The sequence below is a fragment of the Pseudorasbora parva genome, chromosome 4, assembly GCF_024679245.1.
Source record: "Pseudorasbora parva isolate DD20220531a chromosome 4, ASM2467924v1, whole genome shotgun sequence".
Classification (NCBI taxonomy): Eukaryota; Metazoa; Chordata; class Actinopteri; order Cypriniformes; family Gobionidae; genus Pseudorasbora; species Pseudorasbora parva.
In genome coordinates, this window is record NC_090175.1 from 47966144 (window position 1) to 47980099 (window position 13956).

The 13956-nt window shown below is 36.0% G+C and overlaps 2 protein-coding genes across 2 annotated transcripts; both read left to right on the plus strand.

The window, feature by feature from the left end:
• The first annotated feature begins 2677 nt into the window (after positions 1 to 2677).
• Positions 2678 to 7237, plus strand: LOC137074125 (nectin-3-like). Its single transcript, XM_067442817.1, has 5 exons — positions 2678 to 2799; positions 2905 to 3246; positions 4697 to 4990; positions 6284 to 6382; positions 6515 to 7237. Exons 1-5 carry the CDS (start codon positions 2751 to 2753, stop codon positions 6562 to 6564), a joined length of 834 nt encoding a protein of 277 aa, XP_067298918.1. The 5' UTR covers positions 2678 to 2750; the 3' UTR covers positions 6565 to 7237.
• A 3370-nt stretch (positions 7238 to 10607) lies between these two features.
• Positions 10608 to 13051, plus strand: zgc:174945 (uncharacterized protein LOC793867 homolog). Its single transcript, XM_067442818.1, has 3 exons — positions 10608 to 10773; positions 12432 to 12782; positions 12868 to 13051. Exons 1-3 carry the CDS (start codon positions 10704 to 10706, stop codon positions 12969 to 12971), a joined length of 525 nt encoding a protein of 174 aa, XP_067298919.1. The 5' UTR covers positions 10608 to 10703; the 3' UTR covers positions 12972 to 13051.
• The last annotated feature ends 905 nt before the right edge of the window (positions 13052 to 13956 follow it).

The following is a 13956-nucleotide window of genomic DNA, read 5'->3' on the forward strand; positions in this document are numbered from 1 at the left end:
ATTTAAAGAACCTTTCACAAAACGGTTCTTTGGGGAACCAAAAATGGTTCTTCTATGGTATCACTGTGAAAACCCATGTTTTTTCCTGGCACCTTTATTTTTAAGGGTTTTACTTCTGTGGGGATGAGATCTTTTTACCAGTCACACTGTGACATTTCAAATGATATCATGTATAATACAGGAAAATACAGGAGAATTCACATTAATCCATAGATTTTTTTGGATGGGGAGAAGAGGCAGTGAAAGGGAAGGCATATAAATGAATGTCATTCTTTGATGATTTACTCATCATTAGTGTGACGTTGTCTCGGATGGGGACGCTAAATGCATGTGTGAGTTCAGATGTTAATTTCCTTTATTTTCTCAGAGAGTCCTCGTTCCTCAATTAGACATTCTGGCATTTGCTAGTTTGTTTCCCAGTACACTAAACCCCGGGTTAATGTTCTTATTTGCATATGTCATATGGTTTACCATCATGTTTCCTGTGTGTGGTTTTTCAAGTGGCAACCAAATGGCACCCATTGACTTGCATTATTTTCCTAAAAAAATGTGTTTGTTTATATGAAGAAAAACTTAATATACATTGGGGATGGCATGAGGGTGAGTAAATGTTGAGATAATTTTCATTGTTGGGTGATCTCCCCCTATAACACATGAGAACTTTGGGTTTATTTAACAGGAAGAACACCCAGCATTTTATCATGCGTCATTTACCCCCACCCCATAACATGGTGACATGACCAGAAGTTCCTTCTGGTTTGGTAATTGAGTAAGAAAAGTGTATGTATGTTGATAAGTATCTTTTTCTGTCAAATTAATATTATGAAAAATATAAATCATAGTGTTCAGTAGCTTTACCATAACGTGAGACAGCAAAAATACCAACCATTTCTGCATTTGCATTTTAGTTTCTGGGAAATGTGACTCTTCCTGTTTAACGTGGATTTTATCATTCCCAAACGTGATGGCTCAAATTACCTGTCATAATACAAAATCTTCTGCCATTTAAATAGGAAACTCCAATGATGACGTCACATGATAAAATAGGCAAGATGGTTCATTTACATGAATGCAAGAACTTAACTGTATTTCATGTATAGCCATCCAGGGCAGGACTTGGGGACTTGGGACCCCTGGGCTGGAGTTTATGTTTGGGCACTACATGCTACAAGAAATCAACTAGAACATCATTATGGAATAACACCAAATACACAAAAAAACTAAAATGTGCTTTGAGGTTCCTAGAACAATTAATATGCAACATGCCTGGTCAAAGTTTAGAGGTATAGCCTAATATTAAATAGTCATTGCAATACAATAAAATACAATAGGCTACTTTTTAAATATGAAACTAAAACCGGCAGTAGGTTTGACAATAAAACAAAAATGGATAAACAGCTTGAATATTCAATCTCTGCATGGGCGAGAATAAAACACCCCTTTCCGCTGATTGATCGGGTTGGATCAAGCCATGCCATCATCAGTTCTTACCATAGACTTTAAAAAAATACTTTTTCTTACTCAGCCCATCTGATGCAATTTTTCGGATTATTACGGACAGAGGTTATTGCAGCTAGATTTAAACTCTTTCTCATCAAACAGACAAACTGATAAATGGCTCGACACAAACTATACCGGGGCAGAGGCTAGACAGAGCTTTCTTCTGTCACGCATTTACGCAAGGTGATTTAGCTTACTACGGTTTACGCTTGGTGTCTGCGCCATTCCCAGCTAACAGGGAATGTTCTCAGAACGTTGGCTAATGTTCTCTGAAAGTTCTCTCAACGTTATCAAAAAACGTCCTCGCAGTAACGTTATTAGAACGTTGTGCCAACGTTATTTGCTATAGAGAAACGTTCTAAAAACGTTAGCTATAAAACGTTATTCTTACATTGTTAGTGGAACGTTTTAAAAACGTTACTCCATTAAAAAAGTATTAGTCATTACAAATTAGTCATACAGCTTTTTTCTCAAACTTCAGATACATAATTTGTATATCCAGAGACAACTTAATGACACTTAAATGCTATTTTCGTGTATATATTAATTTTTTTACAATCAGAAGAAAAATCTAGTAAACTAATTATGTACTAAATATAAATGTAATATAAATATAAAAGTGAATTATAAAAGTGGTTTTAGCTTTTTTTAAGAAAGAATAAGATGTCAATAAACAAAAGCAAGTACAGTAAAGGAGAAAACAGGAATATTTAATTTGATCATACTCCACACCCTTATAAGAACGTTATTTAACGTTCTTAGAACCTAATGAGAACGTTAATACAACGTTCCACAAACTGGACATTTCAACGTTCCTAGAACGTTCAAAAACATTTTTAGAACTTAATGGGAACGTTAGGGAAACGTTCTTATAACCTAAAATTGTTAGCTGGGTTATTTCCTGCCCAAAAATAGCTTGTCTTAAACCAGAAGCCAGTAGATTGTGTTGGTCAGTATGGAAATGATGCGTCTGTAATTCTGTGTTCTTTAATTATCACGTCGTCAGTAGATTACACGCTGAATTTTTTCCTTCTATCTTTTTTTTGAAACTGCGCTCTGCCTATTTTAGTAAATCTGGTGACAAAACTAAATGAGACTCGATCCCCCACCCACCCCCCGTATTTCCCGGACAGTTACAAATGTGTAGCCGAAACCCACATGTGGGGTTTTTTGTTTTACTTTCACTTTGGGCATATATATGCCTAGGCTACTATGTCTGATTACAAAAGGATAATTGCCAGCCATTCGACATGTTGTGTCTGTTGAACTTGATCCTAATTTTAAGCTTCATAAGTAAAGGTTAGTCACAATAATGCTACTTTTTATTCAATACAATACATTTCTTTTTAGTATAAAACTGTGTTAAGTTTACAAACTAATAACTTGTTTATTTTTATTCCACAGCTTACCTTTCAGATATTATATCACGAGGAGACACAGATGTTGCGTTTGGTCAGGATGCTTCATTCTCTTGCACGCTGCCGTTCGCGTCTGGAGTCAAACATGTCACCTGGCAGCGGGTACGCGCTGATGAAAGTGTGCAAACTCTGGCTACATTCAGCGAACAGTTCAAGGATAATGTGGATAAGGAGTATGTCGGAAAAGTCACTTTCACTCTGGCCTCATTTAATTCAACATCTATTGAGATTAAAAACACGACATTTGAAGATGAGGCTTGCTACATTTGTTCCTTTAAAGTGTATCCATCAGGACCAAAACGAAAAACCTTTTGCCTCACTGTTAAAGGTATGTAAACATCTGTTCTTAGGCTACTGTAACGATAGGCTACCACATGGTTTTAGATGGTAGTGTCGTAGTGTTTGATATAGCCCACCGGGCTAAATTCAGCAGCTTGTAGGCTACTCGAATAATATTTAATATTAGAAGTCATTTGATGAGTAAACAGTAGGCTACCTTGTACTGTAGCCTATCTTGATGCATATTGTCACAATTGAACCTACAAAAATAGTAGGCTATAATACACGGATTGAAAACATAGGGATTTTTAGGTAGCTACAGCGGGGCTAAAGGCACACCTTAAGAAAAATAATACTCCTATAATGTGTGATAAAAATAATAATATAGGCTATTTTTGAAACGAATATTTGTGGAGCAACAGATTTTATGTGAAAATAAATCATAAAAGTGGTTTATTTTATTTAAAAATCTTCATAATATATGAGGTGACAAAGGGGTCCTTTTACCCCACACATGGAAGGCTCACCAGCATGGGGCAAAAGGCACACAGTATTGATACAAACATTTTAGCTAAAATAATATGCTTTTAATAATGTTTAACTTAATACTTGTTAAAAAAATAACCACTTTAGCAAAGTTTGAACTATTTTCTGTTTATTTTTGATGCATAAAATCAAAATATGTTAATATAGAAATATTTCTGAAAAATATAGAAACAAAATCATTTTAAAAAGTAAAGATTCTGAAAGCATTAAAGGAGATCCCATAATAGTTTAATATAAAATTACAGTTGTAACAATAACTTTTGTATTTTATGATATGATTAATATCATAATTGTAGGGATATGATAGGAGGACAATTCCACAAGCAATAATAACTTAAGATATTTAATGTGTTTTTGTTAGTTGTTCTGTGATCCTTGTGGATCATGGGCTGGCCCAGGTTTCATGGTTAAAGTTAATCCCATTTTTAATTAATCCCATTAAATATGGTTTCATTATAAATATGGTGATTATCTCTAAAGTGGACAACCAACTTAATAAACTTACCATCTGAATCTAACCATGTCATGTCAACAAAAGGAAAGGTCAGCCAGCTGTTTATTACTATACTTTTACATATTCTTCCATTACTGAAAATCTGTTGCTTTAATTACCTTGACCAAAACTGACAAACATTAACAAGACATTTGTTTCAAAATATATTAAATCATTTTAGCGATTTGTATTTGCTACTTAAATCTACAACAAATATTAGATCAAATGAGCACAGGGTCAGCGTTGCGCTGCTGCCTGAGAATCGACAAATTTCCATGTGCCTCTTGAAAACCGGATGTTTTGGAAAGTGCTGAGGCAAGTTTTTGTGTCATCTAATGGTTTAGAGGAAAATAAAATCATTGGAGCCTTTTACCCCGTGGAGCCCTTAGCCCTGTTGCACCCTATATAGTGATTTAATATGTAGTAGGCTACTTTTAATTAATTTGCTGGTATTTTTCAGGTATCTCAGAAATAACAGCGGATGTGAATCCTTCACCAACTTCTGATGCAGATGTTGTAGTCTCATGCTCAGCAACTGGTAAACCAGCTCCATCAATCCAGTGGAAATCCTCAGAGAAAGAGTTGAAGCACTTTAGTTCACATCATTTCACAAACCTCAACGAAGACAGTTCAACTACCATTACAAGTAACATCACACTTCCACTGTCACAGTTTCGTGGGAAGCACGTGGAATGTTTGGCTAAGAGTGACAGTGTGGAGAGTGGCTTCCCCATCTATGTGCCTCAAGATAAAGGTAACAAGTTCAACATATTGGCTAAGCTAGAATCACAATATGAAAATGTGCAGTTGGTACTTTCTACCTAATGCAGTTACTTGATTCAGTCAAACTAAATATTGTTGACTTAAAGGGGTACTTCAGCACTAGGAAGATCAATGTGTATTTCAACTGGGTCATTTATGTAGTAGAAATGTGATATTATTTTTGAATTTGGTGCCTTCTGTACAGAGAAAAGACAACAATTCCCAGAATTCACCTCCCAACGAGGCCACTCCCAAAGCCACCGCTACTGGTTATCACGTGTCCAACGCGGCACCACCACCTTTTTGATTTTTATAGTAATAATAATTTCGTTCAGTTAGAGAACAGACACTGAATGTGAAAACAGACACTGAAATTAGAAAGTGAATGTGTCTGTTCAATAAAGTGTGAGTGAGCCGATCGAACGTCACGGCACAAACGCAGCAGGAGTCAGACTTCATTCATTAAGGAGCTGAGCTAATCGCGGCCGCGGCATACATTCACGGCGCATGTTTAGTCTGTCACGTTTTCAGTTCATGCCTTTGGAAGCTTAACTTTAATAGGAATTCATTTGAAAAGTTGCAACACTTACTTTGCTCCACACCGCTCCGTTATGAATGACTGAGCCGAGTGCGGCCGTACGCATTACATTCTGCGAGTGAGATCCCATCCCTTGATAACATGCGGAAATAGCTCCTTCTACTGGCTGTAGTCTTTAGCCTCAGGTCAAATATTCCTCCGATGATGCAAAATGACGATATTTGCATCATCTGAGGATTTTTTCCAGAAATAAAATGCATAATTCTCTTGTCTCATGGGGATATGAGGGAGGAAAGTACGATAATTTGAATATACTACAGGGTTTCTACTGATACAAAGCTTAAAGCTATATCGCTGAAGTAACCCTTTAAATTATAAGTCAATATATATATTTTTTAAGATTACCTGACAAAACTGCAAAACCAATTAAAGGGATAGTTCTCCCCAAAATGAAAATTCTGTCATCATTTACTCACCCTCAAGTTGTTCTAAACCTGTATAAATGTCTTTGTTCTGCTGGATACAAAGGAAGATATTTGGAAGAATGTTTGTAACCAGGCAGATCTCACTCCCCATATTTTTTTTCCTACTATGGATTTCAATGGGGGGCGAGATCTGCTTAGTTAATTGGTTGGTGAATACATTTTTGGGGGAACTATCCTTTTAAGCCACACATTCATTATGTTGCCTTTTTGAAAGTTTTTAACTGCTATTTTAAACACTAAAACATATGTTCTTGTCTTACAGCTACACCAAGAAGTTACATCATTACATTTTCGGTCATCATTGTCATGATTATTGTGGTCACTGTCATTTTTGTCATCTGTCGTTACACCTGGCTAAAGAGTAAGTTGCAAAATTGTATTCCTTTAGTTTAAATTGGTTAATGCAACCCAACATACTGTCATCTTTTAAGAAATGATGAGCATCTAAAAAACCTAATTTAATAATAAAATTTTTCTTATTTTCTCCCCCAAGGAGACAGTTTTGAGAAGAAATCCCTTCATGACCTAAATGAGGAATGTTAACTATGCTGCTATCTCACAGTATGCATTTTTTGCTCACGATCTTTGTAAGATTTTTGTTCTTTAGTGATCATTGTTATCTTGTTGTATTTATTTAATTTATTATTTTACATAATATTATTTTACATATTTATGTTTACATTACTGAGTACTATACTTCTGCATTAATATAAATGAATACACAAAAAGTGTTACCACTATGTCAGCGTACTGTATAGGAGAGGTAATATTCTATAACTCATGTATTCATCAGACTCATGTATTTGCACTTTAAGTTGGTTGAATGTAATGCTTGAATGTAATGTAATTCTTCTGGAGTTGAAAATGTGACCATAATTTATACAATCATAAATGCAAGTTTTGATGTGTTTTTTTCACAATCCATGACTCACAGTACTGTGTTGAACAATGAGTCATATGTGGAAACTAAGTGAAAGTTATGTCATTTTTAGACACTGAACCTTTTTTGTGGTTTCTGGCAGGAAACGAAAGGCTGCTTAGAGAGATGACGACTTTTGTTGTTATTGTTAGAATTTTGTTCTAGTGCTATTTATTTATTTATGTTTACTGCAAGATATTATGATATCTATAAGTGTGTCTAGCTGGCAAGAATGCTTGGTAAATTATAATACTACAAAATTATATATTTGTTTATGTATGTTACAGTATATGTCTAACCTGCAATTGTCAATTGTATTGAATAAAAAACAAACAAATTAAAAACACTTGTCAACTGTTGTGTAACCAGTGGCTCGCGACACCAGTTATAAAAACACTTGTCTGCATTGTATTGCAGCGTTGTGTGGACGGCAGGAGGCAGTTTTTTGCTGGATCTCTTTATCTAATATAAAACGATACAAGCAGCCTCAGTGAATCACTCTTGATGTTCTCTAAAACAAATTGTACACATCACCATGACCATGTGCTCCTTTACAAATAATAAAAAAAAAAACTCAGAGTAAAATTACAAAAATAATCACGCATAAGTAAAATAAAAATATATGCAATTAGAATTAAAATATAGGCATAAAAACTATAATTACAATAAGGATGAATTAAATTAACAGGAGCCAAAAATAACTCACTTCTTCAGAGCATTAACTATGCAAAAGGGGAAGTGGAGGAGACAGAACAGGAAATTAAGTTCACGTCACATCAATTAAAGGGGAAATAACTCCCCAAGTATAGGTCTCCTCAGGTTAGTAATAGGAGTTACCACATCAGTGGGCGTGGCCATAAACAGAGGAACCTGAGTTGCCCTGGGTTTTACCGTTATAAAAAAAACTGAAATGTGAGCATAAGTGAAACTGAAGGTTTTAGAATAAACATGAAACACACGTGATCGCTGTCATGCGGTGAGACAGGTGTCATGAGAAATCCTGTCCCCCTGTGAAATAGTGTCCACTTAGGACCCAATGTAGCCGTTTAAAATACCTGATCAAAAGCTGTTTTTGCAATGTTTCTAAATAATAGTTCCATAGACCATAAAATATGCCAATACAAGACCATAGCATAATGTACCTATAATGTAGACAATAAAGAATAATATACAGAACAGGTGCTAACCAGGACATTTTCAGCTCTGAAACTTACAGGATATTCTTATATTACCATGACCTTTTATATATCAAAAGCTCAAGGGAAAATTGATTTCTCAATTCATCACCCCTTTAAATAAATGCAATATTTCACAAATACACTAGATGTTTCAGAATACATTTTCATTCAATATTTTATGGACTGCTTAATACAGTGTCTGTTTGTATGAGAATAAAGTGCAACATATAAACCTACACTATCAAAGAAGTGGCGTCTTTTATTTTGATAAAAATGATATGTGAGCATTTGTGGAACAGGTTTTAGAATAAACATGAAACACACGTGATCGCTGTCATGAGGTGAATCCATAGACCGTAAAGCTGTCAAACATGGCGTCACACCTCCTGTTTTTATAGCACCAAATAACTAACTAAAGCACTTGAAATTAAATAATTGTGATAAAAACAGCCTGGAATGACAGAAACCAACTTAAGGTAATTATTTGAAGTATAATTTGATTGTTTAGTTTGTCTCGCATCCATTAGAAAACACGGATGGATGAGGGTTATAACCAATAATGGCCACCTGGGCTCATGCCGTGTTCCAGGCAACCCGTAAACCGTGTTTTTCCAAACTTCTACCCGTTCACGAGTTCACACTTACAAATAATTCAGATAGAATAAATGGTATGCGTATTTGGCGTGCTGTCCGAGGAGAGGGCTCCGAGCTCGGTATTTGGCCCGAACCCAGAGTACTCCCCCCGTATTTCTGGTTAGGAAAGTTAACCAGGTGCGTGTGAGGTAGAAGGGGTGGTGGAGGGATGCTGCAAACTTTGTCAAGGAACGTTGGTGAGTTGACTGGGTATTTATGTGATCCTCCACTTGAGCTGATTGGTAGACATGTTGATTACTGATTGTTGACAGCTGGTTGGAATGACATCATGATTAGGTAGATCATTTGAACGTGCTTCTCCCGAACTTATTTTTTTAAGAAACATCATTTAAAGTGCACTGGAACTGCGGTTAAAGCTGTGACTTCCCACCCATGAACTCATACTATCAATGTCCTCCCAGTTGTGAGTTGTGACGTCACATAGCCCACAAAACAACAATAGGCCTTTATCTGACTTCCTATTTCTGGTAAGCGAAGCAGTGCAGCGCTACTTCCGGTTCCATCAGAGCGTAGGGAAATCTAATGGCTGAATCCTCTCGTCCGTGTTATTGCTGAGTACCTGGCTAGCAAAACCGGACGATCCGATGCACTGCTTCGACGAGCACTTCCGGTATTCTATTCCACTGTGATAAAGGCCTATGGCAGCCCCTATGAATGCAGTGTTTATGGAAGTCATACATTAAAAACCAAATCGTTTATTAAAATAAGGTATTGCTCTAATGTTATTTAAGCAAATGTTATACATTCTCAGCAGCTTCTCTAGTGTTAGCTAGTTGCCAGTCCATTGAGTGAAAGAATAAATTAATATTAAATATATTTCTAAATATACAAATAACACAACTCTTTTGAGAAGCTGCCACAGGCTGTATTAGCCGGCTGCTCTCCAATCGCTCTTGCGGTACTTTGTTGACATGCGTCAAAGTCATTTGCCATCGGCTGCCTCAAGTTCAAGTAGCAACCTCCCCCGGTTTCTGTTGAAGCTTATCGGAAATTACTTAAATTGCAATTCCTTTGGGCTCCAGAAGGAGCAGAATCTCATTGAGTCCCATGTTAAAATCCCCAACTTTACAGCAGAAAAAAAAACTTTGGCCTTTATGGCTAATTGTGCACTTCATGACAACTGTGAGGGGGTGCATTTTTTTTTATAACTCATTCCTTTACATTATATAAAGCCTTGAAGTACTGCATAATTAAGGGCATAGTCACTTGTGACAGGTGAATAGCCATTTATCCGTTGTCTATAGTCATTGCGTCACCTAAGCTCCGCCCACATCCTGCCTCTTTGCCCATTTTCTGTTATCCGGGCGTGATGCAAGATGGCAACGCCCAGCTCATCTCTACTTTACGCTTCAGAACTGCTCCTCGGAATCCTATGTATGACGTCATGGAGACTTGGAGGCCTCTATACTTGATTCAATGTGCGAAAAGTAAAGTTTTTTTTTTTAATTTAACCTTTGATACATGTAAACCTGTTGTTGGACACCACCAAAAGAAAAGTAGAAAACGGTAAATTAGCATAATAGGGGCACCTTAAATTTATATGCATAACCTCAAAAAAGGAAAGAAGTGTGGCAACACAAGCACATAAATGATTGCTGCGTCCGAAAGAAGGAAAATGCCGCCTTCAGAGGACACATTTCAAGACAGGAAGGCAAATGCACATCCGAATCTATTGTTAGCTTTACTTCCTGCAACCAAACACATGTTAATTTAAAGTTTTTGTTCTCTCAAATGACAAACTTGTAACTTTCAAACAATCCTTTGCTGCAATTTTTTTTCTGCAGCCACGTGATCTGTGAATGTTTGTCTAAAATGATGCACCAGTGCCGCATCTGCAGAGTTCAAAAGGAAGTCCTCTTGATGTGGTTGTAACTTCAGACAAACTTCAGGTAGCCATATTCAAGTTAGCCATTTCCTACATCTACAGAAACATGCAGCTCTTTCGTCTGACTACTGTGTTCCTTATAATGGTTGTTCTCTGCAGTCTGTTATCGTCAGAGGGTAAGTCTTTACGTTTTTTTCTTATTCTTTTTTTAACATTAAAAATAAATAAATCAGACACATTTGTTTTGAACTAAGCTTGCCCAGCAAACAATGATCTTTGACTAACATCCTACAAAGGTTCTTTGAAAGTTATGAACGTTCTTCCGGTAACATTAATAGAACGTTAGTTTAGTTATCAGGGCCTGTATTTATCAAGCTTCTCAAAGTTCCATTTTAGTCTTAAGTGTTGAGAATTCATGATATGTACTCCCACTTTCAAACTTAAGTATAGAAGCAAGTTATCAAATTTCTTAAAGCTAATAATCACTCTTACTTTCCCAGTTATTTAAGACAGTTCGAGAGGTCTCTCAAGTGGTTAGGAGTTGCCAGTAGGCTTGTGATGGCAATGAGGAGTTAGAGACTAGGGAGACTCTTCCTCCCACCAAATATGTATTCTTTTGGATTATATTATAAAATGTAGCCTATATAGGCAAGTCAGTTAACAGCCCACCGGTTTAAAATTTGTAAGACATGGGGAAAACGTGTTTATCTTTCATTTCCAATGTGAATATCATAATGTATTCTCTTGGAAATTCTTTATTGTGTGTTGAATGTAAACTCTTAGGAATTTAACCATTCAACGTGAATTTATCTGAGAATATTTTTAAATAAGGAAATCTATTCAGTGATTGGTCCATCATCCAAAATCCTGTTTGTGGCAGAGCAAAGTGTCTTAAATCATCTCTAACACAGACACTTAAGGTTTATTCCTACACTTCACTTAAAGTATGACCGAGATGCTTGATAGCTAACTTTTAAGTGCAGCTTTGAGGTAAGAATTGTTTTACTATTAAGTCAATTCTTAGCGTGTTCTTGTGAGTAATTCTCAGAGGCTTGATAAATATGGGCCCAGGTGATATGATATTACACAGCACCTGAAAACATTCCTCAGCACGTTCTCTGTGCAAGCAGGTTTTCACGTTAGTTATGTTGACGGAAGTTAGCCTATTTTCAGGTGCTGTGTAATGGCATTGTTCCGCTGCACCCATGGTTTGGTAACAAACTTCCTGGATTATTACGCAGGAATGAGAGTATAGTTCCTAGCCATATCCGTCTAGAAAATTGCTACTTTTCATTTTCCGTTAGTCTTAGTACACAATTTAATTATACACATCACAACATGTAAATAGGAAAATGTTGGCCTTATTTTGTCTCTTATTGAGCAGTAGGCTAGATGGAGCCGTTTACCTTTGTGCTAAGCTAGGCTAGCGGTGGGTGCGTCAGACAGAGTTACTGAGATCAAAATGGTAGCCTGTGTATGGACTTATCAAACTCTGGGGGATACAGTGAATAAGCTAAAAATCCCAAAATGTCGGCGTGTTCCTTTAAGGAATGTTTTTTCTATTTGATCATTTTGCCTATTTTATCAGTATTAGCCTATCATTTTCATAACTTAATTGGAATGTTAGCAAAAAACTTATAACATATATATATATATATATATATATATATATATATATATATATATATATATATATATATATATATATATATATATATATATATATATATATATTTTGAGTTGTTGTCAAATTTTGGTGTTACTGTATTCATTGTTGTTAATGCATTCAACATTTTTGATGGCCTTGATGAAATACAGAATATTCCCCATGCAGGTACAGTGACTGTGGTATACCCACGTGAACCGGTGATGAAGACTGAAGGCCATCCGTTGTCTCTCAAGTGTGAGGTGCGGTATGAGACACAGAATTGTGACATTGTGACCAATTGGTGGTACATTAAGCCCACTAAGCGTGAACCTGAATCCAAACCCATTACAGATCCGAACCAATATGTAATCAGGGTAAATGAAACACAAAAAGAAAAAGAAAAATACAGGCGCAGGAATATTTTACTCTCATTCAATTCCTTGAACCTTAACGATAGTGGATACTACCAGTGTGACGCCAGATGTGTCAACAGTGGGACTCAAGGGAAAGGCCATCTTGTGTACCTCAACGTCACAGGTTTGAACAGAAACAAAATCATAATTTTGATTCTTAGTTGTTGTGTGTTACAGTGCTCTTACATATGACAAACATGTCTCTACAGCTGATCCATACAAAGGTCTGAAGGTCTCAACATGGAGTGGCAAGTTAAAGGCAGACACAGCTGTGCTAGCATTCAGCGCTATATTATTTTTATGGTGTTATTAAATGACTGTGTTTGGACCAAGATCAACACCCGGCTATTACATGATGATTACATTTGTTAAATTTTTTTCATAATAAAAAAAATCCAGATCTTAATTTTACTTCTTTATTGGTAATTATTTAAGCCTAAATCACCATCAATTAAGTTGTATTATAATTTTATTTCTCATGAAGTGCCTTGTTTTATAGTGTTTTCTTCTGTGATGCACATATAAATATGAATTTACATCAAAAATGGTCATAATTTAGAAAATAAATTACACTACAGTGAACACTACAGTGTAAACGCCCACTTCTGTGATTGGCTATCATCTTTGCATATGAAATTATTTATTTAGATCTATAACATTATATATAGATAGTAGAATGAAAGGTTGCAGTGATGAGCATTGTAGCCGATCTCATCATTGCTCAGTTTCGGCACTCTTTTATCATAACTAACAGTGTAAACACGATGTAAATAAGGGATTTTTTTTTTTTTATTACGGGAGTTTTGGTGTGAAGCCTGGACGACACTTATAAACTTGCACTGTTTGATTGACAGCTCCAGTGATTGCAATGGGAGAATTATTTGATTGCTTTCTATATATAATTTAATCACAGTTTAAATAACAGATTATTCTCATTTACTAAGAGAAACAATGTGAATGTAGAAGTGGAACCTCTGGATTGTTCAGATGGTCCTTGAAAACTGGTGACTCCGGTAAGAGATTAAAGGGCCCAGGGAGTTACATCTAAAAAACTTTCATAAGTTTAAGGGAAATAAAAATGCAGGTTGCATCTGTGAGCAATTTAGCTGCATAAATATACAGACAAAAGGGTGTAGGTGTGTTTGGTCAAAACAAAGGAAAAAGAAAAGACATACAATTTAGATATAAAGAATAGTGCAATCATTGTTAAGGGGGGGGGGGGGGGGGACACTCAGTTTCAGTCAATCTTGAGTACCTATAGAGTAGTATTGCATCCTTCATTTCTCCGAAAAGTCTTT

Bases quoted from the DNA above. Each gene is read 5' to 3' on its own strand.
- LOC137074125 (XM_067442817.1), top strand. From the start codon at position 2,751: ATGTTGTGTCTGTTGAACTTGATCCTAATTTTAAGCTTCATAAGTAAA. The intron at 2,800-2,904 runs GTTAGTCACAAT...TTTATTCCACAG, and splicing joins TTTAAGCTTCATAAGTAAAG to CTTACCTTTCAGATATTATA. The intron at 4,991-6,283 runs GTAACAAGTTCA...CTTGTCTTACAG, and splicing joins CTATGTGCCTCAAGATAAAG to CTACACCAAGAAGTTACATC.
- zgc:174945 (XM_067442818.1), top strand. From the start codon at position 10,704: ATGCAGCTCTTTCGTCTGACTACTGTGTTCCTTATAATGGTTGTTCTC. The intron at 10,774-12,431 runs GTAAGTCTTTAC...TTCCCCATGCAG, and splicing joins CAGTCTGTTATCGTCAGAGG to GTACAGTGACTGTGGTATAC. The intron at 12,783-12,867 runs GTTTGAACAGAA...ATGTCTCTACAG, and splicing joins TGTGTACCTCAACGTCACAG to CTGATCCATACAAAGGTCTG.